The sequence below is a fragment of the Podarcis melisellensis genome (genome assembly GCF_964234715.1).
Source record: "Podarcis melisellensis genome assembly, chromosome: 10".
Lineage (NCBI taxonomy): Eukaryota > Metazoa > Chordata > Lepidosauria > Squamata > Lacertidae > Podarcis > Podarcis melisellensis.
The window spans coordinates 72,593,402-72,621,318 of NC_138542.1; the positions used below are offsets into that span (position 1 = coordinate 72,593,402).

General features: G+C 46.6%; 1 protein-coding gene across 2 annotated transcripts; it reads right to left on the reverse strand.

Moving 5' to 3' along the window:
• Positions 1-927: 927 nt before the first annotated feature.
• Positions 928-27,863, reverse strand: TYMP (thymidine phosphorylase). Of its 2 annotated transcripts, XM_081927232.1 has the most exons (10): positions 27,105-27,863; positions 21,159-21,326; positions 19,222-19,424; positions 18,915-19,013; positions 18,646-18,775; positions 17,341-17,459; positions 15,749-15,911; positions 14,739-14,969; positions 12,147-12,287; positions 928-2,466 (listed from the first exon to the last, which is right to left on the reverse strand). In XM_081927232.1, exons 2-10 carry the CDS (start codon positions 21,274-21,276, stop codon positions 2,297-2,299), a joined length of 1,374 nt encoding a protein of 457 aa, XP_081783358.1. In that variant the 5' UTR covers positions 21,277-21,326; positions 27,105-27,863; the 3' UTR covers positions 928-2,296. The 2 variants fall into 2 exon arrangements, with proteins under 2 accessions (XP_081783358.1, XP_081783357.1); XM_081927231.1 differs by lacking the exon at positions 27,105-27,863 and having other exon boundaries at positions 21,159-21,380.
• Between the last annotated feature and the right edge of the window lie 54 nt (positions 27,864-27,917).

A 27,917-nucleotide genomic window follows, 5' to 3' on the forward strand; every position in this document is an offset into this window, starting at 1 on the left:
ACATAAATCTGGCACTGCAGTCAGATGTCCTACCCCTCTGACTGCAGGAAGCCTTAATCAGCCAATCCTCTGGCTTCCTACAATGTCCTTGCCATAGCTCCAGCGCTCCTAAGAACATCTCCACAGCCATCTCGGCAAGGTGCTCAGGATCATTTCAAAGGGAAAGCGAGTTTCTTAGGAAGCTGAACTGTGTGCCTGACACCCTCTGTTCTTTTCACTCTGTAGAATCCAGGGCCTATCCACAACCTTGGCTAGAAAGACCTTTGAAGTACACAACCTGAATTTGCCAGTGTTGTAATCAAAAATCTGCCCTGTTCCCTTAAGGGGTATCCAAGAGCCCATATAGAGTCCTTACGTAGGTTCCCTATTGGTAGAAGAAAATAACAGAGGCCAACCAGAGAATATTGAGAAGCAAAGCAGCTAGTAAGCCTGATCTTTATTAATCTGTTGCAACAGGGTTCTCGCTCGCCACACACAGGAGGGAGGAGGAACCCAGAACAAAAGTGTGCCTGCCCTTATATAGACATTTTAAATTCCCTCCCTGAAGTCCAAGACCACCCCCAGAAACATCATGCGTACATCACAGAAAGGGCGGTCTACATCAGAAATCTGAGTGCTTTGTTTACCTCCTGTCTGCCAGGTTACCTGTTTAATGGTCACTTGATTGGATACCCTGGGGAGCCTGGCCAGTCTTTTGTAATGATAAATACTTAGTTCCTGGGCCAGGTCACAGGCTCACCCTATTCATACACAGACATACCCTTAAGACAGGATTTTGTGAAGGAAAAGACAATGGGGAGGCTTTTCCATTTTCCTTTGACCTCGCAGAAGAAACATTTGGTCAGTTTGGGAATCAAAAATGATTTCAGATCTTCCTGTGATGATCTATGTATCTGCTTGGTTGGTACATTTATGAACATTTAATATATATCAGAGACCTTAAAAATCTTATCACACCAGCACATGACTAAATTCCACCCGCATAGTAGCAGAATTCTGAAAGTACCCATAATAACGGTTTTCTTAAGAATACACAGCAGAAACTTCTCAGAAATGGACATGAGTGCCATTCAAGAATGGGCGTTATGACAACACAGGACATGGAAATATACTGCAAATTTCAAAACATGCAACAAAAATTGCATTGTGCCACCTCTATAAGGGAAGGGGGGGAGCATTGCAAAACTCACATTTTCTCTTTTCACATTTTTTAATTCAGTTTTACACTATACATTTGAATTCAAACGGTGATCATAATCATCAACATTTAGGATTCCCTAGACTTCCCTCCGCCCCTCCCTGGTTTCCATCATCAAACTTTGTCTACTGCATCATATAATTTCTCCATTTTTCTGAAAGTAATCAATTTCTATCTTAGGTTTTTTTTAGTACTGTTACGGAAAAATCTAGGTGTGAGGCTGCTCAGTCCCCCAGCTTGTTGGGCAGAGCCCACGGATCCCTGCAGAATAAAGAAGGAGTCCGGCCACCAACCGGAGCAAATAGCTGTAGACCAAAGTTTATTGCACAACAGGTTCAAAGAGGAATTGAACCCCGAGGAAGGGGTGACAAGGACTTTTAAAAGTTTCTATCTTATCCCAGCATGCAGTTCGTGGAGCATCATCACTACATCATTGCTACATCATCACTACATCAGAAAAGGGGAGGGTTATACATGATTCACATAGGAGGAATGTGTCGGGGAACAGGCAAATTCAGGATATGTATTGGGAAGTACATTCTAAGCACCTACTGCAAAAGAACAATAGAACTTTGGTTTGCATAGTCTGGCACCTGGGCAAGTCCGGAGGAGAGCTTTTGCCCAGTGATTGTCACAAATGAGTACCTTCCTATGAGTACGTGACCTCCCGCTTGAGGGATTATGGCAGGGACAGAGTGGTTTCCAAGCCCTTAGCCAATGACGCAAATTGGCGGTGGAATGAAGGAAACTGGCAAAGGAGTTGATTTTATATGATTTTTAAAGCTAGATAACTTCCTTGAGCTGTCAAGTCGAAAGGATACATTTATGCATAATATTTGTAACATTTAACAACTTTAAAGATGTGCCTTTCCACCCCCACCCCCGGGTAATTTCCGTAACAAGTACAAGTATTACTCAAATCCTGCCAAATCAAAACTCACATTCTCTCATCCTGCCATAGGTTCAGTAAAAAATAGAATAAGCTCCCCATTACAAGGCTGTAGGTGATTCAAGAGCTAAGCGCAGTGATCCTAACATGATCAGTCGCATGGCTCATCTCGTCCCGCATCCTGTGGACAGTTGACAGGTTAAGTCCTGCTAATCTTTCTCTGGCCTGGCCCACTGGCCCTGCGGGAGAATAGTCTTTGCCACCTTTGAGCCAGGAACGAAGGGCTCAGAGTCTTCCAGGATCAATGCCTCCTGCAACTCACGCCGGCCAGCGTCACCCAACTCTGGATTCTCATAATGGATCCGGATCCACGGATCCCCTGGAAGGGAAAGGAAAGAAGCAGTTGTAAGTGTGGGATGTAAGAATCAGGTGCAGTTGAACACAACATTGCTAGAGTAGACATGAAGGTTGTCTCAGTGCTCCAGCCGGAACTTCCTGTTTTCCAGGACTGAGATGAAACTTCCTACGTGTAACTTGAGATAGACACAGCCTCTCCTGTTGTAGAAATGAAGCAGAACCACAGACTGGCGACCATCTTGTCTCTCTTGTCTCTATTGATGCCATCTTAACAACAGCACTACTAAGATGCACCCTTGGCTCCAGGCCAAGAGAAGAAAAGGGGAGGCTTTCTCCCATAAGGTGTGATGGCCTGGGAATCCGATTCAGAGGCTGAACCGGAGGAATCCCAGCCTGCACAGGAATCCCCACCTCCAGGGCCGGCTGAACTGGGGCAGGGCCTTGATTCTGAAGTGCCTGCACCTGTGCCGGATCCTCAGGAGCAGGGACCAGGTGATTCCACTCTAGCTCCAGAGGTGATTAAGGACACAGTGCCTACAGGTGCGCCTTTCCTGGCCCTGCCAGAGGCCTGTGAGTCTCCCCCTGGGTCCAGTAACTCCCCAGCCTCTCCTGAACTGCAGAGGCTTAGGGCAGAGAGGCGGAGGGAACTGGTTTCTCCCAGGAGGAGTGCTCGCCTTAAGGCCAAGAGAGGCGGGTCTCCTGGGGGCCGGGACCGCCCCTGGCCTCAGAGAAGATAAAGGCCAGCCAGCCCGGTCCCAGGTTGTGGGAGCAACGTCGTTGAGTACCTGCTCCTGCCTGGACCCAGCCCTGACCCTTCAGTGTTCCTGTCCCCGCCTGGCTTCCTGCTTCGGACCTCGCTCCGCTCCTTGTAAACTGTTTCCAGGATAGTGACCCAGGACCGGACTTTGACTACGCCAACGGTAACCTTCCCCCCGGGACCAGCACATAAGGAGATAGTCACCACATTTAAACTATGTTCTAAGCTTTTAAGTCTGCCTTCTGGGAACCTTTGTGTGAACAGATGATTACTTGAGAGTAAACATTTTATACTTTACAGAAGACTGCGTAGCATCTTATTTCAGGAGGGATTGAACGGGGGAAATACCAGGAAATATTTACAGAGACTCTAACAAGTCTGAGCAAGCTATCTGCTGTGCGTGTGGTTTTAAAAAAGGGGAATGTTAACTGATTTTGTTGAACTTGTAGAGATAAGTTGGTGAAGGAATGGGTTTCCCAAACCCAAAACTGACTGTGCAGGCAGTTTGAAACTGCACCAAAATCCCTATTTTTCCTTAGCTAAAATGCTTTAACTTGAGCTCTTGAGCCGAAACCCAGCTGTATAAACAAGTGCTCAGAGCCCTCTCCTTTATCAGTTTGTGACGGCAAGGATGGCCTTGACTGTACCAGTAGAACAGAGAAGACACGTCTGTGCCTTATCTTATATCCTGACCACAAAAGACGCACAGACCTAGTCTGGGAACAGCGCCAGAGGGTGTTCTTGGAGATGGTGACCTCTTGCTCCAAGATAAGAGTAGGAACAGGAATATCCTTTTATGGTCAGAAATACAGGATTATTACAGAGTAGGAACAGGAATATCCTTTTATGGTCAGAAATACAAAAATACCTTTTATGGTTAAGAATACCGGAGCAGGAACATAGGTGATGTCAATCTGCGTATATAGGCTGACGTGGTTGGATTCCTGGGGAAGGAGGGAGAGGGTGCCTGGAGAATATATATACTGCATGAAATCTCTCATTTCTTTGGACTTGCTGTGGACTGACCACGTGAGTGCCTTTCTGCTGCTCCGGAGAGCGGAAATAAAGAACTCTTTCTCTGAATCAACCCTCGGTGTCATTTGACTTCCTTCCTCCCATCCAGGAGCAACGCAGAGCCCACCAATTGGTAAAGTCTAATAAGGCTACATTGGGATAGGATATCTTAGACAATATATCCTCCCCCGCATCCCTAAACATCCCCACAGTAAGGACATAAGAAGAGCCTGCTGCATCAGACCAATGGCCCACCCAGCCTAACATCCTGTTCTCACTGGGGCCAAACAGATGCCTCAAGCAGGATTCGAGCACAAGAGCAAATCTCCTATCCTGAGTCTTCCAGCAACGAGTGGCAGAGAATAGTGAATGTGGTTCTAATAGCATTGATATTCCTCTCCATGGACTCGTCCAATCCTGTTTTAAAACCTTCTAGGTTGTTGCTTTTTGACTCGGCATCCTGGCCCTATGTGTTAGGATACCATTCTCCCATTGCTTGGGTCATGTGATCCTTATTTACATTCCACACTGCTGGAAGTCTGGGGATGGAAACTCAGATACAGAACTTCTGTTCTTTGTGCTTTTGTTTTCTGCTCTTTGTTCTGACAGAGAAGACTTGTGCGAGAGACGCTGCTCACACCCGCCATGTTTTGTTGTTTTGATTTCCCGTAAATAATAAAATTGTGACGCCACATATCTGCACAGCCTCGCTTTCTGCATATCTCTGCTAACACGTGGCTCACAGGTTCCATCTGGATGTGAGTCACAGATCCCGTACCAGAGGAGATGTATGGAAACTATGGCCAAGAAAGAAAAGGGAGGCTGATGTCACAGGAGCTGATCCTCTGCTTGCTGAGGCTCATGGGAGCTGTAGTTCAGCAAGAACAAGCTCCACTCCCTTGATCTAGCTAATGTGGGTATGCTATAGATGTTTTGGACTACAAATCCCATCATCCATTTATCAGGAGCTCAGCCAACACTCAAGTAGGACCCTGACAGAGACACATGCCCAACTCGCATGTTCTCTCCCTCCTGGTTGATCGTTCAGGAGCTTCAAAAGCTTTCTTCAGCCCTAACATCACAGCGATCGATGCCAGCAGACTTCGGAGCTCAGCAGCTCAGCATTTTGGCTAATCTACTTTATTTACATATAAACACACATGGAGCACTGCAAGATGGCTCCCTCTCTCTCTAGCATCAGACAGCAAAGAGAAAGGACAAAGGACAATAGTCCCACTTCACGGAACACAGTAACACAAACATCCTGTTTCCATCACTTCCCACTCTGTGGAGTCAAAACATATACCGTCATGTGAAAGACAACAATCCCATGACTGCAATCATGGAGCAGGAATTCTAACACCATGACCCCTATGCACACTGGCTAGGGCTGATGGAAGTTGTGATGCAAAACACTTGGAGGACACCCTATTGGCAGGGCTGGACCAAGAAACTCTGCTGTCTGAATCAAGATTGTGCCTCCCCTGTGTTGTAAGAAAAAAACTGCTCCTTTTCCCTTATGGGGTACCCAAGAGCCCGTATAGAGTCCTTAAGTGGGTCCCCTATCGGAAGGAGAAAATAACAGAGCCCAATCAGAGAATATTGAAAAGCAAAGCAGCTAGTAAGCCTGATCTTTATTAAACTGTTGCAACAGGGTCCCCCACTCATTCCACTCAGAATAATGGTGCACAGGCCCTTATATAGACTTTTGAAATTGCCCACCCTGTAGCTCAAGACCACCCCCAAAATTTCATGCATACATCTCAAAAGCTCTACAGCAGAAATCCTGTTTGCCAGGATATCTGTTAATGGTCACTGATTGCTTTACCTGGGCAGCTTGGCCATTCTCTTGTAATGGTTAATACTTTAGATCCTGAGTCCAGCTCACAGGCTCACCTTATTCATACGCAAATATGCCCTTAAGACAGGTAAGCAAAAGACTTTCCCCATTTCCTTCCTCCTTGCAGAGAAATATTTGAGGTCAATTTGGGAGAGTCAAAATGGTTTGGGAGAGTCAAAATGACTTTAGGATTGCTCTCCTGTACTGTTTCAGACATGAGGTTTATATAAAAAAATTCCTTCCAGTAGCACCTTAAAGACCAACTAAGTTAGTTCTTGGTATGAGCTTTCGTGTGCATGCACACTTCTTCAGATACACTGAAACAGAAGTCACCAGACCCTTCTATATAGTGAGAAGGTGGGGAGGGGTATTACTCAGAAGGGTGGTGGGAATGGGTGATTGGCAGATAGCTGTGATGAGCCTGTTGACGACTCTTAACGACTGCAATAGGTCTTACAGGAAAAAGCAAGGGGTGAGAAGGTGAAAAGTGGCTTTGTCATGTATAATGAGATGATAATCCAATGTCTTTGTTCAGACCAGGTCTCTCCATGGTTTTAAGTTTGGTAATAAATTGCAATTCAGCAGCTCCTCTTTCCAGTCTATTTCTGAAATTCCTTTGTAGTAAAACAGCTACTTTGAGATCTTGTATAGAATGTCCTGGGAGATTGAAATGTTCTCCTACTGGTTTCTCTGTCTTGTGATTCCTGATGTCCGATTTATGTCCGTTTATTCTTTGGCGTAAGGTCTGGCCTGTTTGTCCAATATAGAGAGCTGAAGGAAGAGAGTCGTCAACAGGCTCATCACAGCTATCTGCCAATCACCCATTCCCACCACCCTTCTGAGTAATACCCCTCCCCACCTTCTCACTATATAGTGTTGGTTTCTGCTTTCTTCTCTGTGCAGCGAAGTGCTTGTCACGAGACAGGTTGTTTACATTCCACAGGATGTACTGTTGGAGGTTTTCTCACGGGAACGGGAGACTGGATGTGACGTACACTGGTTTCCTGTTTTTCACTGTTCTTTGCAGTTTCTGTTTGTGATTCTCTCCGTGCTTTAGAGGAGAGATGACGCTTTCTCTGCTCCGGCAGAGGGAAAATGTTTTTCTGTAACTTACCAGCTTTGAACTGTAAATAAAGTAGTATAGAGCATGTTGGCTCATACTTCTCATCATTCCGCTGTGCACTGGATACTGCTTATCTCCAACATTTGGTTTCGGGCCCAGAAAAATGCAGTGTTTTGAGGATGGACTTCAGAAGTCGGGCTCCTGGCAGAGGAACAAAGGAGCAAGGAGACAAAGTGCCGGCAAAGTATCGGAAAAGCAGCAGAGAGACGGAACGCAAGGTATCTGCTCTGCGCGTCAAGATGATTGATGAAGGTATGTGCTACTGCTCCGGGCAGCCTGCCAGCTTCTAATTAATGGCTTTATGGCTGGACTTTGAACTTTTAAAGCCGTTTTCCACGGCACAAGCGTAGTGGCTTGGATGGCTGGGAAAGTGAAAGTAACAGTACAAATGCTGCAGTAAAGTGCAGCTGCAGCTCTATGACGCAGCAAGAATTTAGCACAGCATAGAGAAAGCACTTGGGGACTTTCGCTATTGAACTTGCCTTTTGGAATGCAGTTTGAAGCAGCTGCAAATAAACAGAAGAGCAGCACAGGCAAGGCAGAGGCTGTTTTGAGATTGCCTTTGGATTGAAGCAGCTGTACACAGAAGCAGCATGTATACAGCAGCTTGATTTAAAGCAGCATAGATGACGCAGGAGGCAATTGCCAAAGTCATGATGGCTAGCTGCAGAAGGCTGGATGAGGCAAGTGGGGAATTTGATACCACTGATCAGCCAAATGCTCAACTCACAGTAGCTTGTGATACTGCCATGATTCAGAATGAAGCAGATCGGCGGGGTGATAGCTGCATGGGAAAGGGGGAGTCTTCACAGTCATCATCCCATAGTGCAGTGGAACCACCAGATGGCGCCAAAGCTTTGAAGGCAGTGAAATGCTACTCGTGTGGACGTCTAGGCCATATGAAGAGGGAATGCAAATATCCCAGGGCCAAGACAGAGCAGCGCAGCGGAAGCTCATCGCGTGGAAAAGGCCAGAGCAAAGGCAAAGGTCCGGTGTCCAGGACAACGCAGCACAAGGCAATGGTCTCACGCTACGCTCCAAAGGTTACAAAGGTTGCAGAGGTTGCAGAGGTCCAGAAGACGTCTAGATCTTTCTTCGTTGTTGATTCAGCTGCAACGCATCACATGTGCAACGATAAGCGACTGTTCGTGTCTTTTACACCGCAGGAAGGTGCAATTCACCAGGCGGATGACCACACAATCCCCAGTAAAGGCTACGGAACTGTTGTTCTTCACAGTTTGGACTTATCGATACAGGATGTGCTTTATGTGCCGGACGCGAAACATAATCTGCTCAGCGTTGGACAGCTGATTGAGAAGAAGATTGACGTTTCCTTTAAAAACAATAGATGCATCATCACCAAGAGAAATGATTATCAATTGTACGCTGAATTTGTTGATCGTTTGTTTCTTTTGTATTATGATGATGTTGTGCAGGATGACACTTGTTGCATTGCAGGTTCTAACAAAAGTTTGCATGCAGAATGTATTCACGATTTTCACAGAAAATTTGGTCATTTGCATTTTGAGGCAGTATCTAAAATGCCTGCCTTGGTTGAAGGTATGACTATTAAACCCTGCAGGTACCACATGAAGTGCAAGGCATGCGCAGCAAACAAAGTGAAAATGGCTGCGAAAGGTAAGGTGTCTAGTAGGCAAGCTACAGAACCATACCAAATTATTCATGCTGATTTGGTTGGACCACTAGCGCCCTCTTTGGGTGGAAATAGGTACTTCATGGTTCTCATTGATGCATTTTCCAGATATATTTATGTGTACAATCTCAAGCAGAAATCAGAGGCTTTTCCTAGGTTCAAGGAATTCTGTGCTTGGTTGGGAAATGTGCATGGTAAGAAGATAAGGATTCTTTTCACTGACCGGGGGGGAGAATTCACTTCTCAGCAGTTTGAAGCTTTTCTGGCTGAGAAAGGAATTCAACACGATTTGTCTAGTCCTCGCTCGCCATGGCAGAATGGACTTGCGGAACGGGCAAATCAGACATTGCTTCAAGGGTTAAAAACCTTGCTGCATGATGCAAATCTTCCAGAGAGTTATTGGGCCGAATCTCTCTCGTGTTTTGTTTACAGTTACAATCGCAGGTTATCTTCAGCGATTGGTTGTACCCCCTATGAGAAGATGTTTGGCAAGAAGCCATACATCAAACACATGAAAATTTTTGGTTCGGACATGTGGGTTCACTCACCACAAAACTCCAAGTTAGACAAGCGTGGTTTGCATGGTATCTTTCTAGGTTATCAGAAAGGGTCTTACAGAATAATGATGACTGACTCTAAGGAAATTAAGCTCACAAGAAGTGTTGAGTACAATGCCAAGTGGGGGGAGAATGTGGGAATTTTCCAATGTTATCCTGATGACAGTGATGAGACTGAGGATAGTCAAAAGCAACCACAACAACCCACACCCACTGATAAAGGTTCTGATTCTGAGTCTGAAACTGAATCAGATGATTCAGAGGATTTCAAGAGTGCGAAAGCCTCTATGCGACCCTCTGAAAGCTCTGATCAAGAATTGGAGGAACCATTGTTCACAATAGGTCACTTTTCTCCTAAGAAGGAAGAGGAGAGTGTTGAAGACTTAAGGCTAATTCGTAGGTCACAGAGAGCCACAAAAGGTAGACCTCCAAAGAGATTTGCTGATGAGTTTGCTAAGATAGCAGTAACAGCTGTAAAAAGCTCCAAGAAGGTTTTTGAACCTTCAAGTTTCCAAGAAATCCAGGATTTGGATTCAAAGGAAGCTGAGCCATGGTTAAATGCCATGAAGGCTGAGCTTGATTCCTTGGAAAGGAACAAAACATGGGAACTTGTTCCAGTAGTTCCAGGAATGAAATTGCTTGGAAGCAAATGGGTCTTCAAAGCGAAGACTGATCAAAATGGCAAGATAGTCAGACACAAAGCCAGATTGGTAGCCAGAGGTTTTGCTCAGGTACCAGGTGAAGACTATCACGAGACCTACTCACCCACAGTGAGGTATGAGAGCATTAGGCTTATGCTCAAGCTAGCTGCAGAAGAAAATCTACACATTAGTCACCATGATGTGAATACAGCTTTTCTGTACGGATCTCTAAATGAATCACTTTATATGCTTCCACCTGATGGCGTACAGGTAAAACAGGGATTTGTTTGTGCTCTGAAAAAGTCCCTTTATGGTCTCAAACAAAGTGCACGGTGTTGGCACACAAAACTCACTGAAGTATTGTTTTCTCTAGGTTTTAAGCAAGGGAAATCTGATCCATGTGTATTTGTCAAAGAGGAGGGGCAAAAGAAACTGTATTGTTTGTTTTATGTTGATGATCTTTTATTCTTTTGGAAAGATGTCACAATGTACAATAACGCCCTAGCTCAACTGAAAGAGCACTTTGACATGAAAGATCTTGGTGAGGTAAACAACTACCTATCTCTGGAAATAGAGAGAGATCAAGATGGTAACATTCTAGTACACCAGTCACGGAAAATTGCTGATGTGTTAAGCAAGCTAAACCTGATGGATGCTAACCCTGTAGACACACCGATGACAACAGGTTATCAGGTAGATGACACTGAAGAAGCATTTTCTGACACTACACTGTACAGAAGTGTGCTAGGCAAGCTAAACTTCATTGCCAGATGTTCAAGACCAGACATTGCTGTTAGCTGTAATTTGCTAAGCAGACAAGTCAACAATCCTACTGTTAAGGATTGGAAAGCTCTGAAACGCATAGCGCGGTATTTGAAAGGCACTATGCATTACAGACTGAGATTTAACAATCAGAAGTCTGGTGGTCTTGAGATATTTGCAGATGCAAGTTTTGGAAGTGACACTACAGACAGGAAAAGTACGTCTGGAGTTTGCTATAAGTACAATCAGGGTCTATTTGATTGGTCATGCAAGAAGCAAACAACAGTTAGCTTAAGTACTTGTGAAGCTGAACTGAATGCACTGTCTTATTCACTTAAGGATTGTGAATGGTTGTTACAATTGTGCAAAGACATGAAAATTCCTGTCAAATGTCCAATCCAGGTTTACCAGGACAACAAAGCATGTTTGGCTTTGCTGAATTCTGAAGGTTGTAAGCAAAGCACGAAGCACTTGCAATTGAAGTTGCAACATGCTAGGGAACGTATTCAGAAGGGACTCGTAACGGTGTCCTATATGCCAGGTAATGAAATTCCTGCTGATGTATTGTCCAAGATTGTATCAAGGGATCAACACTGTACCTATGTGCAGAAGTTGGGTTTGTACTGATATTGTACGAACACGCTGCCCAGAGATGTTCACAGAAAGGGGGAGGATGTTGGTTTCTGCTTTCTTCTCTGTGCAGCGAAGTGCTTGTCACGAGACAGGTTGTTTACATTCCACAGGATGTACTGTTGGAGGTTTTCTCACGGGAACGGGAGACTGGATGTGACGTACACTGGTTTCCTGTTTTTCACTGTTCTTTGCAGTTTCTGTTTGTGATTCTCTCCGTGCTTTAGAGGAGAGATGACGCTTTCTCTGCTCCGGCAGAGGGAAAATGTTTTTCTGTAACTTACCAGCTTTGAACTGTAAATAAAGTAGTATAGAGCATGTTGGCTCATACTTCTCATCATTCCGCTGTGCACTGGATACTGCTTATCTCCAACATATAGAAGGGTCTGGTGACTTCTGTTTCAGTGTATCTGAAGAAGTGTGCATGCACACGAAAGCTCATACCAAGAACTAACTTAGTTGGTCTTTAAGGTGCTACTGGAAGGAATTTTTTTGTTTTGACTATGGCAGACCAACACGGCTACCTATCTGTAACTGAGGTTTATATACTTATGTATGTGTTTGCCTTGTACATTTAGGAACATTTATTTTATATTTAGGACCTTAGAATTCTTATAATACCTGACTGCCTCATCCCATGTACGAGAGCGGACCAAACTAGAAGATGAACACTCTCTCACACACACACACACAAACACACACACACCCCACTTGAAGTTCTTACCTTTCCTCACTTTCTGCCCCACAGAGATCAGCACCTCAGCTCCCACTCTGTGATTGATCATTTGCCCCTTCTGGCTGCGGCCACCTCCCAGACCATGTATTACCCGGGCAATGGGGAGGCCAAGGATCTGCTGAACTGTCCCTGTGGAGGAAAGTCAGGACGGCGGTTAGCATAGGGTTACCAGGTGTCCCCGTTTTCTGGGGACAGTCCCCAGATTTGCAAATAAGTCCCCGGACAAATTCTGTCCCCGAATTTCATCTAATGTCCCCGGGAAACGCAGCAGCGGCAGTCTCAGCAGCCCGGAGCAGTTGGCTCTGGCTGGCTTCAGGAGCTGCTCAGAAGTCCCCATATTATGGTGGGGCAGGGGCTCTAAGATGCCACTTCCGGGTTGCCTCCACCTTCCCTGATGCCAGCAACTAAGCTGTGAAGGGAGGCTTCATGCTGCCTATCAGAACAGCCTCCAAACTCCTACTTGCCTGCAAGCAGGAACAGTGCAGGGAACTCTCAGCTGTGAAGGGGAGGCTTCATGCTGCTTATCAGAGCTTGAGTGCAAGCAGGAAGGGGCAGGGATCTCTCAGTTAGGCAATGAGAAGCCTCCCTTCCCAGCTGAGGGATCCCCGCAACCCTCCTGCTTGCACAAAGGTAGGAATGGGATTGGGGTTGCTCTGATGGGAAGGGAGACATCGTGCTGCCCGAGCCTTGCCGCCGCCACTCTCAGCCCTCCTTCTCCGCCTTCCATGCGTGACCCGCCACGCACCGCTTCCCCACAACCACCAAAGGACCAACATCTCAGGGGCTGCCGAGGCTCATGGTGATAGAAGCCTCAGAGGAAGGGGAAACGTGGCAGTTGAAGTCACGGCGGCGGCCGTGCCTCTGCCACCGCATCGCTGCAACATCAATATCCTGAACATGTAGATTGATTGATTGATTGATTGATTGATTGTGTCCCCAGATCTATTGAAAAAAAATCTGGTAACCTTAGGTTAGCATGGAAGAAGGAGCGAGCTTCTTTTCTCCTGCTCTGAAAGGTAGGACCTGAACCGATGGCCTCAGATTCCAAGATAGGAGATTCCAACTGAACATTGGGAAGAACATTCTAAGAGTGAGAGCCATTTGACAGTGGATTCCTCAAACTCAGCCCTCCAGGTGCTTTGAGACTACAATTCCCATCATCCCTTACCACAGGTCCTGCTACAGATAGGTAGCCGTGTTGGTCTGCCATAGTCAAAACAAAAAAAATTCCTTCCAGTAGCACCTTAAAGACCAACTAAGTTAGTTCTTGGTATGAGCTTTCGTGTGCATGCACACTTCTTCAGATACCCTGAAGAAGTGTGCATGCACACAAAAGCGCATACCAAGAAGTAACTTAGTTGGTCTTTAAGGTGCTACTGGAAGGAATTTTTTTTTGTTTTGACACAGGTCCTGCTAGCTAGGGATCATGGGAGTTGTAGGCCAACATATTCTGGAGGGCAGAGTTTGACGAAGCCTGACTTATGGTTAGTGGGCTCTCCTTCCTTGGAGGCTTTTAAGTAGAGGTTGGGTGACCAGCTGTGTGTGTGTGTGTGTGAACACATTACAGAGCATCAATAATAAAAACATAATAAAAAGCATAATAAAATACAGCATAAAAATAAAACAATCATCAGAGAGCCAGTGTGGTGTAGTGGTTAAGAGCGGTAGACTCATAATCTGGTGAACCAGGTTCGCATCTCCGCTCCTCCACATGCAGCTGCTGGGTGACCTTGGGCCAGTCACACTTCTCTGAAGTCTCTCAGCCTCACTCACCTCACAGAGTGTTTGTTGTGGGGGAGGAAGGGAAAGGAGAATGTTAGCCGCCTTGAGACTCCTTAAAGGGACTGAAAGGCGGGATATCAAATCCAAACTCATCCACAATAGCAGTCCTCTCCCCCACACTTTCACAGGGCATAGATTATTTAAGAGCCATAGGCCTGGGTAAAGAGGAATGCTTTTGCCTGGTGCCTGACATGTAATAAGGTAATGATGGTGCCAGGTGGGCCTCTCTGGGGAGAGCATTCTGTGAACGGAGAGTCACCACAGAAAAGGCCCTGCTCCCTTGTTTAATGGCTAAATACCCTAGTCAGAGAACTTGAAGGAGGACCTATATCTGACTTTGCGTCAAGTGCTGGGCACTCAAGATGGAGGCCGTGCTTGTGCGTCTGAGAATATTTGATGTTATTGACGCCTGTCCTCTGCTCTTTGGGGCTGGGGGGGAAATAAGATTTTTTTCCTTTGATTTCCCCCTCTAAAAACTAGGTGCGCCTTATGGAGCGAAAAATACGGTAACTTTTTAACAGTGCTGTCTCACGCTCTCAGGCACTCACATGATAAAAACAAACATAGTGCTACTTGCTGGAGCACAGTGGCGTAGCGTGGGTTGTCAGCACCCGGGGCAAGGCAAGTAATTTGCACCCCCTAACCCGTGGATTTTAGCAGGGGGCAGAGAGCTTCGAGTCCGAGCGCCCCCCCAGATGTTGTGCCCGGTGCGGCCGGGCCCCCCTGCACCCCCACGCTACGCCACTGCTGGAGCAGCACAGGTGGTTAAAAATCCTAACAGCTCACCCCCATCCTTACCATCACGCAGAGCCACCAGTTCCTCCTGCGCCCAGGCTTGCCCCAGCACCCGGAATCGCTCTTCCTGACCCCCGGCACATAGGGCATGGGCCACATTGGCTTCCACCACTTGCGCTTCCAGCATGGCCTGGAAAGTCCTCAGGGCAGAGCCGTTGTCCAGGGCTTTGGCAATGCGGGCAGCACCTTGGGAAACAGAACTGGCTCTCCCACACTGCCACAGTAAGGTTCCTCCTGGAGAGATGGAAGAAAAATGGATGAGTTGGGTGGTCCATGGAGAGAGAGGCTTCCTTTCCCCAGCCCCAACTCACACAGTCATGCCCTCCTCATAAGAAAAGGGAAAAGTTGACAGCTATGGAAGCATCATGTCTTCACTTGCTCCTGGCTGATTTATTTGCTGGTGCTGGAGGAGACTCTTGAGAGTCCCATGGACTGCAAGAAGATCAAACCTCTCCATTCTGAAGGAAACCAGCCCTGAGTGCTCACTGGAAGGACAGATCCTAAAGCTGAGGCTCCAAGACTTTGGCCACCTCATGAGAAAAGAAGACTCACTGGAAAAGACCCTGATGTTGGGAAAGATGGAGGGCACAAGGAGAAAGGGACGACGGAGGATGAGATGGTTGGATAGTGTTCTTGAAGCTACTGACATGAGTTTGTCCAAACTGCGGGAGGCAGTGGAAGACAGGGGTGCCTGGCCTGCTCTGGTCCAGGGGGTCACAAAGAAATGGACATGACTAAATGACTCAACAACAACAACAGAATAGAAGAAGCTGTTGTACGAGAGTTTTACTGCATGGCTGAGATTCCTTCCACACAGGCACACCGCTTCTCAAGATACTCTGCTGTAGCTGGGAGAAGCAGATTGGCACAATGGAAGTGGACTGGACGCCACAACAGGTCCGCTGTTCACAGCCTTGATGGACATTCAACAGAAAACCTCCCTCTCTCCCTCCCAACACAACATAGTGAAACGTTTTATAATGCCACTCGGGTGCCCCCCCCCCAGTGCAGACCTAGCGTGGTCACCAGCTCACGGAGATCCCCAGGTCCTTGCCCTTCCAAGCACTCCAAGGATTCAAGGACCTCCAAGGAGTGACCCACTCGAGACCCCAAAGGTCCGTCCATCTTGCTGAGCACCGCCGATGTGCATATCCCTAGCTGGGTCCCAACACACACCTTTGAGAGAGAGAGAATGAATGAATGAATGAATGAATGAATGAGACCGGAACATGGTAAAGGATAAAGTGTTCTATGATTTGCACCCAGGAAAGAAAGCACTGCTCCCTCTTTAGATAAAGAAAAGACATCCCTAAAATTTTTAAACTCCTTTGCACTAATGGGAAGTTAACGCAGACACGGCCGCCTGGAATTATTCTTTTGCTGCTATGAAAATGTTGTCTCTCCTCAATGGGCTGCCAGGGGAGAATGTGGCACAAACAAAGGTGTCCCTGGATGCCACTTATGCCAAAACTCCCCTCAGCAAGAGGCATTTTCTGTCTGCCTTCCCTCTGCGGGATTATTATTATTATTATTATTACATATAATTTTTATTAATTTCTTTTTTAACACAACATTTCCAACATTACAATAGCAAATAAAATTACTCTTTGCTCTGCCGAGCTCGTCACTTCCCTCCATCCCTTCAACTGGTTTTTTGTTTTCAAGACTTTATAAAGATAAAGGTAAAGGTCCAGTTGTGGCCGACTCTGGGGTTGTGGCACTCATCTCGCTTTACTGGCCAAGGGAGCCGGCGTACAGCTTCCAGGTCATGTGGCCAGCATGACTAAGCTGCTTCTGGAGAACCAGAGCAGCGCACGGAAACACCGTTTACCTTCCTGCCAGAGCGGTACCTATTTATCTACTTCCACTTTGACGTGCTTTGGAACTGCTAGGTGGGCAGGAGCAGGGACCGAACCATGGGAGCTCACCCCATCACAGGGATTCGAACCGCCGACCTTCTGATTGGCAAGCCCTAGGCCCTGTGGTTTAACCCACAGTGCCACCCGTGTCCCTCCATCCCTTCAAGTTGTTTTTTGTTTTCAAGACTTTATATCGCACTTTAAAACCTCCACTTATGACTTTTATGTCCTTATAGTCGACGCTGTCTCTTTGATCTAGAAAGTTATAAAATGTTTTGAATTTCATTTCAGGATTTATTTCAATCCCGCTAGTGTATTCCCATTTTTGCAAGAATTATTCATATACCCAATAAATTTACTCCAGTCTCTTTGAAACTTTTGGTCGCATTGGTTCCGGATTCCACCGGTCAACTTTGCTAATTCTGCATAGTCCATCATCTTTGTCTGCCACTGGAAGGATTTTAGGAGAACATTTGGCCCCCCAATCCCCATCCCAAGAAGCAGAACATAAGGAGGGCTTCCTGGATCAGGCCATTTAGACCAGCATCCTGTTGTTGTTCTTATCACCAGATGCCTGTGGCAAGTCCACAAGCAGGATTCAAGAGCAACTGGGATTCAGAATCACTGCTGCCCCCTACTATGGCGGCAGGGCAGAGCTGTCCTGGCTGGTAGCCACTCGATAGCCCTCTCCTCCATGAAGGAGCTGAAAGCCTCCAGAAGCCAATGGCCCTTCTCTGAGGACTCACCAGGCTCTCAGCCAGCTGCTGGGCGCTCTCCAGAGTGTGGTAAAGGGCTGCGCTGCCAAACTTCACATCCAGAACCAGGGCAGAGATGTTCTCCGCAGCCTTCTTGCTCAGGATGGAGCCTGTGAGGCAGGAGAGAGGCAGTGTCAAGGGGCTGTCAGGGATGCAGGTGCATCCACAAGTCAGGAAGAGGACTCGAGACATGAAGTGCTATCGGCTTTTATTCACAGAATAAAAACTGTTGGGTTCATCTAGGCCAGTGTTTCCCAAAGTGGGCAATACTGTCTCCTGGGGGAGGGGGCGACGGCACTGGAACAATCCAGGGGGCGGTAGTAGCCTTGGGTGCAATGTGTGGAAATGGCTCAGATTTATCAGCTGCAGAAAGTGGGAGGAGCACGGTTTTGACTGGGAGGAAGAGCAAGGCGGAGAATATACGGAGTGCACCCCCCCTCCCTCAAATGAGTCTGCATTTTTCCTGAAATGGCTTCAGCCGCTGTAGAGCTGGCTTCCTTCCCCCACTCATGGCCATAGAGTCATTGGGATTGTGGTATTTCTGCAGCCGGATCCTGTGCACGTTTACTCAGGAGTCGGCTCCACTGAGTTTGATCCCAAACAAAGTATACTCAGGAGTACCAGGCTCAGTGTGCAAATGCTTTTACAATATGATTGATTATTGATTGATTGATTGATTGATTGCATTCATATCCCACCCTTCCTCCAAGGAACTCAAGGTGGCAAAGGTCTTCTCCTCCCCATTTTATGCTGTGAGGTGGGTTAGAATGAGAGGCTGTGTAATGAATTCTTCAATTATGAAGAATAATGAAGTCAGTTATGCTACAGGCACATAACTGCTGCTTTCAGGATGATTGGTGGGTGCTAGAAGAGATAACAGCCCAGGACTCCAGCCAGCTTTACAGGATTTATTAAGTTCATTATACTATTTACAATACGGCGCTCTTAAAAGCATGTCCTACTCATTCGGTGTCAGTTGCCCAGACTGGCCCCTCCTTTCTTCCTCTCCAGCATAACAACTTCCTGAAACCTCTCCTCTTCCTTCCTCCCTTATGTAAAGAGCGAAGCTTTGGAAGTTGCCCCTCCCTCCCTGATTCATTGTTTCCTGACAGCCCCTCCTCATCTTCCCTCTCTGACGAGGTGCAGCTACTCATTATCGGAGGCTGCTCTCTATATTTCCCAAGCAGTTTCCCCCTTCTCAGCCCACAGTTCCCTGACAGCTGCCTGATTGGAAGAAGCCCATAGCCAGGGCCTCAGCACCCGGAATTTCTCCTGCAACTGGATCTCACCCCATACCTGTGATGAGGGGCAAGCTGTCCACTGTGGCTGTTACGTCTCTCAGGGCATAGAGGACCTTGTCTGCTGGGACCAGCTCTGAACTCTGCTCCACAATGCAGCAACCAACCTGTTCCAGAATCTGCTTCATCTGCAAGAGAACAAGTCCTGGGCTGTCTGCATGGGCCACTCGTCATCAGAGTTCTCGGCCGACAGAAACAGACAGCCACATACCCTCAACACATACCGCATAAGCCCCTTTGTCTCCATCACAACCTGGGACACCTCACCTGTTCTGGGCTCTGGGAGACCATGAAGCCAGGTATGGACTCCAGCTTGTCCAGCGTGCCTCCGGTGTGGCCCAGACCTCGGCCACTGATCATGGGCACCTGTTGAAAGGAAAGGAGGAAAGTCTGGGTTGTCTTAGGTTATGAGCAGCATAGGAAGTTGGGTAGGGGGGAAGGTGTTTCTTTAAGAAGTTCAGAGGAGTCTGCTGAATGGCTGACCTAGTTCAGCATCATGGCTTGAGAACGGGCTGTGGGCCTCTTTCATTTTTGCCTGGGAACCAGAGAGGTTGGGAGAACCTTCTCAACTCACCTTACAGCCACAGGCAGCCAAGGCTGGTGCCAGAGGGAGGCTGACTTTGTCGCCCACTCCCCCAGTGGAGTGCTTGTCCACCAGGAGCCCTTGCCATTTCTCTGGCCACTCAAGGACCCTCCCTGATGTAGCCATTGCCTGCGTCAGCACCAGAGTCTCGTCAGGCTCCATGCCCTGTAGTCGGATGGCCATCAGCATCGCTCCTAGAAGACAACAGGTGATGAGGGTGAGGTGCTTAAGCCAGAGAGATATTCTGAGAGGGGCTAGCACAAGCCACAGACATGGCCCGGCATGTCACACATGCTGGATTTAGTTCAGTCAGCAGGTTGTGCAGGTTTTTGTATTGTTTTAAGAACCTGCCCATACTGTGGAACCTTGACCATTCTGATTCTGAGAACAGCGAAGTGTTGGGTCACTTTGTTGTTGTTGTTTAGTCATTTAGTCATGTCCAACTCTTCATGACCCCCTGGACCAGTGCATGCCAGGCACTCCTGTCTTCCACTGCCTCCCACAGTTGGGTCAAACTCATGTTGGTAGCTTCAAGAACACTGTACAACCATCTCGTCCTCTGTCGTCCCCTTCTCCTTGTGCCCTCCATCTTTCCCAACATCAGGGTCTTTTCCAGGGAGTCTTCTCTTCTCATGAGGTGGCCAAAGTCTTGGAGCCTCAGCTCCACGATCTGTCTTTCCAGTGAGCACTCAGGGCTGATTCCCTTAAGAATGGAGAGGTTTGATCTTCTTGCAGTCCATGGGACTCTCAAGAGTCTCCTCCAGCACCAGAATTCAAAAGCATCAATTCTATTGATCACTAGCAAGGTGATTATTCTAGGCCACAAGAGAGTCTTCTGTTGTGGCTGCTCACCCAAAGCTCTATTTGTAAAGACATGGCTAAAAAGAGATATTTGTACAGATATGATTGCACAAGTTTTAGGTAGTTTCCCCCTTTTTTTAGTTTTAAAGAAATCATTGGATATTCTACTTGCAACTATATAATAAGGAAAAGCATGCAAGATTTCAGGAGAATGCTATCCAGCTGCTCCAGATGAAATCAATCAGCTCTTGGTTTCCAAAATTCCTTTGAATTAATTATTTCCTTGGTGGACAGAGTGCCTGAAGAACTATGGATAGAGGCTCGCAACATTATATAGGAGGCAGCAACGAAAACCATCCCCATGAAAAGGAAATGCAAGAAAGCAAAGTGGCTGTCCAACGAGGCCTTACAAATAGCGGGGGAGAGAAGGCAAGCAAAATGCGAGGGAGATAGTGAAAGATACAGGAAATTGAATGCAGATGTCCAAAATATAGCAAGGAGAGACAAGAAGGCAGGACCAGTGGTTGTGTTTTCTGCTGCAGGAATGTCAGTCTGCTTCCACTAGGGCCTCCTTGTAAGTTAAGCAAACCCTATGAAGACATCCTAAGTCTCTCTGCTTTGAGAGCCAGTGTGGTGTAGTGGTTAAGAGCGGTAGACTCGTAATCTGGTGAACCGGATTCGCTTCCCTGCTCCTCCACATGCAGCTGCTGGGTGACCTTGGGCTCCTCACACTTCTTTGAAGTCTCTCAGCCCCACTCACCTCACAGAGTGTTTGTTGTGGGGGAGGAAGGGAAAGGAGAATGTCAGCCGCTTTGAGACTCCTTCGGGTAGTGATAAAGCGGGATATCAAATCCAAACTACTACTACTACTACTACTACTACTCTTCTTCTTCTTCTTCTTCTTCTTCTTCTTCTTCTTCTTCTTCTTCTTCTTCTTCTCTTCTTCCTCATTTGAACCCTGTAGCATTATTCTTGGAGAGCGGTTCTAGCTAAATTCCCTCCCCACATAGGAAGTCATGGAAAGGGTTGCCTTGGCTGTGCCTGTTTGCAGAGTTTCCTCCTCATTCTTGAATGCACCCACCCACAATCCCACCCCCCTGATTCCTCAGCCCCAGAACCTTCCTTACCAATTTGCCCGTCCTGCAAGGCCTTCCTGGACACAGCCTGGACAAAGAAGACAATCTCCTCCTGCTGCAGCTTCTCCCTATCCCGCTTCTTCCGGATTATTTCTGGGATGCTGAGCATGCTGCCAGAACTGGGGGCTCCAGAGCCGGAGCTGGTGGTGCGTCCAGAAACTGCAGGGATATATGCAATGGCATATGCAATTCAATGGAAACAAGTGTAAAGTGAAGATTTTAAAAAATCTTAATTTCAATAATAATAATAATTAATTTTTATTTATACCCCACCCTTCCTGGCCAGAGCCAGGCTCAGGGTGGCTAACACCAGTAAAATTACAGTAAAAACATAATGTGGGGGGGACCAATTTAAAATACAGGCTATAATGCAATTTAAATGTAGCGGCATTTTAAAAGTAGCCCATAGATCAAAACCATAAGGGGAGGGAAACATAAGGGTCAGACTGAGTCCAAACCAAAGGCCAGGCGGAACAGCTCAGTCTTGCAGGCCCTGTGGAAAGATGTCAAATCTCGCAGAGCCCTGGTCTCTTGTGACAGAGCGTTCCACCACGTCGGGGCCAGTACTGAAAAGGCCCTGGCCCTAGTCAAAACCAATCTAACCTCCTTGAGGCTCATGACCTCCAAAGTGTTGTCATTTGTGGACCTTAAGGTCCTCCACGGGGCATAGCAGGAGAGGCGGTCCCATAGGTACGTGGGTCCCAAACTGGAATTGGTAGACCAGGAACGAGACCTTAGGCTTTAATTTAATTTAATTTTTCATGCATTCTTTCCTGTCAGGGACTCAAGGTGGTTGTAGTGAATAGCTCAATGAAGACATTTCTCCATTGTGTGGCAACTGTGAAAAGGGCAAATTAAGAGTAAAGGGCAAGTTAATAGTAAACAATGTGGTTACGGAAGAAATACCAATAGAAAAAGGGACACGACAGGGATGCCCAATATCCCCTTTGCTTTTTATATCAGTCCTGGAGGTTTTGTTAAATATGATTAGAAAGGACCAGCTGGTTAAAGGAATACAGGTCGGAGCTAAACAATACAAATTAAGGGCATTTGCAGATGATCTAGTATTAACTTTGCAACAGCCAGAAGCTAGTACCAAAAGAGTTTTAGAACTAATCGAGATATTTGGTCAGGTAGCAGGATTTAAATTGAACAAACAGAAAACAAAGGTGTTGGGGAAAAAATTAACAATTGAAGAAAAAGATAGGTTTCAGAATGAAACTGGTTTGGAAATAACGAAAAAAGTCAAATATCTGGGGGTGAACCTAACATCTAAGAATGTGAACTTATTTAAAGATAACTATGAGAAATGTTGGTCAGAAGTAAAGAAGGATCTAGATATATGGTCTAGGCTGAGACTTTCCTTGTTAGGCCGAATTGCTGTTATTAAGATGAATGTATTGCCGAGAATGTTGTTTTTGTTTCAGACGTTGCAGATTCTGGACAAGATGGACTGTTTCAAGAAGTGGCAGAAAGATATATCCAAATTTGTCTGGCAGGGCAAAAAACCCAGAATAAAATTTAAGATTTTAACTGATGCAAAAGATAGAGGGGGGTTTGCCCTGCCGGACTTAAGACTCTACTATGAATCATCAGCATTCTGCTGGTTGAAGCAATGGCTACTTCTTGAGGATACAGACATTTTGGATCTGGAAGGGTATAACAATAATTTTGGCTGGCATGCATATCTATGGTATGACAAGGCAAAGGTGTATAAAGGCTTTAAAAACCATATTGTTAGGAAAGCACTGTATAACGTTTGGAACCGATACAAAGATTTGCTGGAAAGTAAAACCCCCAGGTGGTTGTCACCAATGGAAGCTAAGGCAGTAAAAAAGCTTAACATGGACTCTAATTGGCCAAAATATTGGGAAATTTTAGAACAAGATGGTGAAAAGTTGAAACTTCAAAGCTATGAGAAGCTAAAGCATAAAGTTCGAGATTGGTTACATTATCGTCAGATAAATGAGACATTTAAGCAAGACAGGAAACTAGGTTTTCAGAAGGAGAGGTCAAAGTTAGAAACAGAATTGTTAGAACCCAATACTAAGAACTTGTCTAGAATGTATAATTTGCTGCTGAAATGGAACACACAGGATGAAACGGTGAAATCAGCTATGATTAAATGGGCACAAGACATCGGTCATGATATTATGTTTGCTGACTGGGAACAGTTATGGACCACCGGTATTAAATTTACGGCATGCAGTGCCTTGAAAGAGAATATAATGAAAATGATCTACAGGTGGTACATGACCCCAGTCAAGCTTGCAAAGATCTATCATTTGCCCAATAATAATTGTTGGAAATGTAAGGAATCTGAAGGAACTTTCTCTTGGGTATGGTCGGCCAGTTGGTATCAAAGAAGGATAGAACATTCTTTATGTATGCAACCACAGCAGCAAGAATCCTGTTGGCAAAGTATTGGAAGATGCAAGAACTACCCACTCTGGAAGAATGGCAGACGAAGGTGACTGAATTTATGGGACTGGCAGAGATGACCGGCAGAATCCGTGACCAGAGGAAAGAGACAGTGGAGGAGGATTGGGGAAAATTTAAAGTATATCTTAAAAACTGTTGTAAAATTATGGACTGATAAGATGTGAAGGGGTAAGAAACAGAGAATTACAGCTATAAATGGCAAGGTTAAGGAAATCTAAAGAGAGTTAATTAGAATTGATTGATGGGTTGCTAAAAAAAATGGAAAAATAAGGATGCAGTGAAAGGGAGGTATGGGGAAGTCAATTTTATTTGTATGTATTTGTTTTTTGAAGTGTGTTTGTTTTTTTCTGTTTTGTTTGTTGTATGTTTTGAAAATCATTAAAAATCATTTTTTTAAAAAAAGAAAAGGGCAAATTCCATGCTAGGGATTATTAGGAAAGGAATTGAAAATCTCAGTGCCATTCTTCAAATCTATGGCACAACCACATCGGGAGTACTGTGTCCAGTTCTGGTTGCCTTGGGTCAAAAAGGATATTGTAGACCCTGGTAGAAGTCCTTATACTGGAAGTGTCCTGGAAGGATTCATAGAATCATAGAGCTGGAAATTACCCCAATGGTCATCTAGTCCAACCCCTTGCAACGCAGGAATCTCAACTAAAGAATCCCTGATAGAGGGTCACCCAACCTCCCGATGGAGACCATTCCATGGTTCAACAGCTCTTACCGTCAGAAAGTTCTTCCTGACATTTAGTCGGAATCCCCTTTCTTGTCACTTGAAGTCATTGGTTTGAGTCTTCCCCTCCAGAGCAGGAAAAAAAATGTATGCTCCATCTTCCATGGGACAGCCATGTAGATATTTGAAGATGGCTCTCATATCGCCCCTCTATTTCCCTTTTCCAAGCTAAACCTAAGTTCTTGCCAGGGGCATAGCTGGGTTTCTGCTGCCCGGGGCAGTCACTGAGCTAGACTGGTGACTGGGAGTGGCAGCCGAGACCACATAACACTGGTCTTGAAAGACCTACATTGGCTCCCAGTACATTTCCGAGCACAATTCAAAGTGTTGGTGTTGACCTTTAAAGCCCTAAACGGCCTCGGCCCAGTATACCTGAGGGAGCATCTCCACCCCTATCGTTCTGCCCGGACACGGAGGTCCAGCGCTGAGGGCCTTCTGGCGGGTCCCTCATTGCAAGAAGCAAAGCTACAGGGAACCAGGCAGAGGGCATTCTCTGTAGTGGCACCCACCCTGTGGAACGCCCTTCCAGCAGATGTCAAAGAGATAAACAACTACCTGACATTTAGAACACATCTGAAGGCAGTTCAGGGAAGTTATAAATGTGTGACATTTTAATGTATTTTTAATCTTTGTTGGAAGCCGCCCAGAGTGGCTGGGGAGACCCAGCCAGATGGGCGGGGTACAAATTAGAAATTATTATATTATTATTATGAGCTTGCTGCCCCTCTCACTGTTCCTCATCCAGGAGCCCCAACAGTCCTCCCCTCTGCTTGTTCCTATTACCATTTAAAAATATAAAAATACAAAATATCAACAAGTTCTCTCCACCACCAGCTTCTGTGCAGCTGGGAGAGCCACTGTGGTGTAGTGGTTAAGAGCGGTGGACTCGTAATTTGGTGAACGAGGTTTGCGTCTCCGCTCCTCCACATGCAGCTGCTGGGTGACCTTGGGCCAGTCCCACTTCTGTGAAGTCTCTCAGCCCCACTCACCTCACAGAGTGTTTGTTGTGGGGGAGGAAGGGAAAGGAGAATGTTAGCCGCTTTGAGACTCCTTAAAGGGAGTGAAAGGCGGGATATCAAATCCAAACTCTTCTTCTTCTTCTAAAGCCTGGCTTACACTCCAGACTTCCCCTCTCCCCCCCCCCCCAAGGAGATGGAACCACCCTAGATTTGTGAGCCACTAATCTAGGGATTTTACACTATTCAGAGTTTACGAGGAGGAGAAGTTAGTCTTTGGGATGACTAATTTCTTATAAAACCTCTTTTCTGTTGTTCTGTTGTCTCTTCCTGAAAGTTCCTGCTTGTTTCTTATTATGTTTACTCTGCTTTGAGGAGTAGAAAGAGTATAAACCTAGTGAATAATCACTAACTGGTCCCCTTGTCTGTTTCCTGAGTTTAACTCCAGTAGATTCTAGTGTGTGTGTGTGTGTAATCTGGTGGCGGCAGCAGCGGTGGGAGTTTAAATGAGGGGGAGAACCATATTTGCCACCTTGAGCCCCTTGGAGTAAAAAAAGTGCTTGTGGCGTTCGTATGGAGCCCCCGGTCGTCTCACGGACTATTGACCCGTACGCCACTAATCCGCTGCCACCAACCAGGACCTCCCTGGTAAAATCACTTCAGTCTCAGTCAGCTTTTCAATTAGTAAAGAAAAGTGTATTTTATTTCAGACATAATTCAAAACTTGTACAGCATTCCAAACGGTGTTCCTCTTTACTTTCTTATTCTTATGTTCCTCTCTCTATCTCTGCTACCTCCCCACACTCAAGGACCAACTGCCCTAACTGTCTCTCTATTACCAACTGCCTTTCCCAACCAGCCAACCCACTCAAACCAACCAACTACCCACCCACAACTCCCAACGAACTCCTCCCAGAACTCCTCCCAGAACCAGTTTTATAGACCCACTGACTCCACCCCCCTGGGTCCTGTCTGTGCAACCTATTTAACTATTTCCCCTCTAGCACTCTCTCATATATGTTAATGTCACAGTGATGTCCTAAGAAAATTTGCGTTGGCTTTTACAGTCCAAAAGGGATGCGGGTGGCGCTGTGGGTTAAACCACAGAGCCTAGGACTTGCCGATCAGAAGGTCGGCTGTTCGAATCCCCGCGACGATGGGGTGAGCTCCCGTTACTCGGTCCCTGCTCCTGCCAACCTAGCAGTTCGAAAGCACGTCAAACTGCAAGTAGATAAATAGGTACCGCTCTGGCAGGAAGGTAAACAGCATTTCTGTGCGCTGCTCTGGTTCGCCAGAAGCGGCTTAGTCCTGCTGGCCACATGACCCGGAAGCTGTACGCCGGCTCCCTCGGCCAATAAAGTGAGATGAGCGCCGCAACCCCAGAGTCAGTCACAACTGGACCCTTTACCTTACCTTTAAAGTTGTTGAGCTTTTGTGGGGGGGGGGTGACAAAGTTGCCTAGCTTTTTTAGGGGGTGTCATAAAACCAACACAGGCGAGTGCAGCAATACAGGAAACTAAACGAGCAATAACGACCGCCCATTTCACATAACAGATGGGCAGAGCGAGGACGGAGGTGAGGCGGAGACTTTAGACCCAATGCTTTTTCCAACAAGCAATCAGAAGGGAGCGCTCAGAAGGGAGCCTGCCGTTGGAAGGGAGCCCGCAATCAACCGCAATTGACAGCGATCACTCAGGGATCGACCGGTATATTGCGATCGACCTGTTGGACATCGCTGCTCTAGAGAATACCCCCAGGGATAAAGTTCCAGGCACCGATGATACATTGCTTCCCTAAAGTACTCACCAGCAAGGGCAGGGTTTGCCAATGAACCCCAATCCAATCCTGCGTGGTCAAGCACAGTGAATCTGTCCAGGTCCAAGCAGAGTTGAAGCCAGAGAGAACTGTCCAAGACCTAGAACCTGGGGGAATTCAGGCAAAAGTGCCTGGGTGCCTTGACTCAGTAGCATTTCCAAGAATTAGAAGTCTTGAAAGGCAGACCATATATCTTCTGTCATCCTGAACCACACCCTGGTCACAAGTTCTGGCAGGGATTGCTTCCTCGTGAGTATCTCCCTTGTGCAGAACCCTGGGTCTGTTGACGCATGCTGTGCAGTCACCCTTCAACGCCGACCTGAAGCTTCTGGCACCCTCTCAAGGACTGGGTGGTGGGGACTCCACCTTCTCCAGCAGCTCCACCTCCATAGGTTCTTCACCAGACGTCAGCCCAGAGGGATCCACAGCACTCGTTTCAGAGGGCCCTGCTTCCTCCTCAAGGCTGTTGACCTGCTGTCATCCTCCGAGGTCTCCAGGCCTGGTATCCATTCAGGACTAGGCACACAGCCTAGAATCATGGAGCTGTAGAGTCAGAAGGGACTTCTAAGGACCATCTAGCAATGCAGGAATCACAGATGAAGCATCGCTGGTGGCAGGCCATTTCACCTCTGTTTAGAACACCCCCAATGAAGGCAAGTCCGTCACCTTCTGAAAGAGTCCGTTCCCCTGCCAGGACATGGAGATGACGGCTCTTGAACAGATTGCTCTTTGCACTTGATCCCACCTACTTGTTCAAGCAACAAGCTGCTCTTTCCACACGCAGCCAAGGCAGGTCAGTGACTT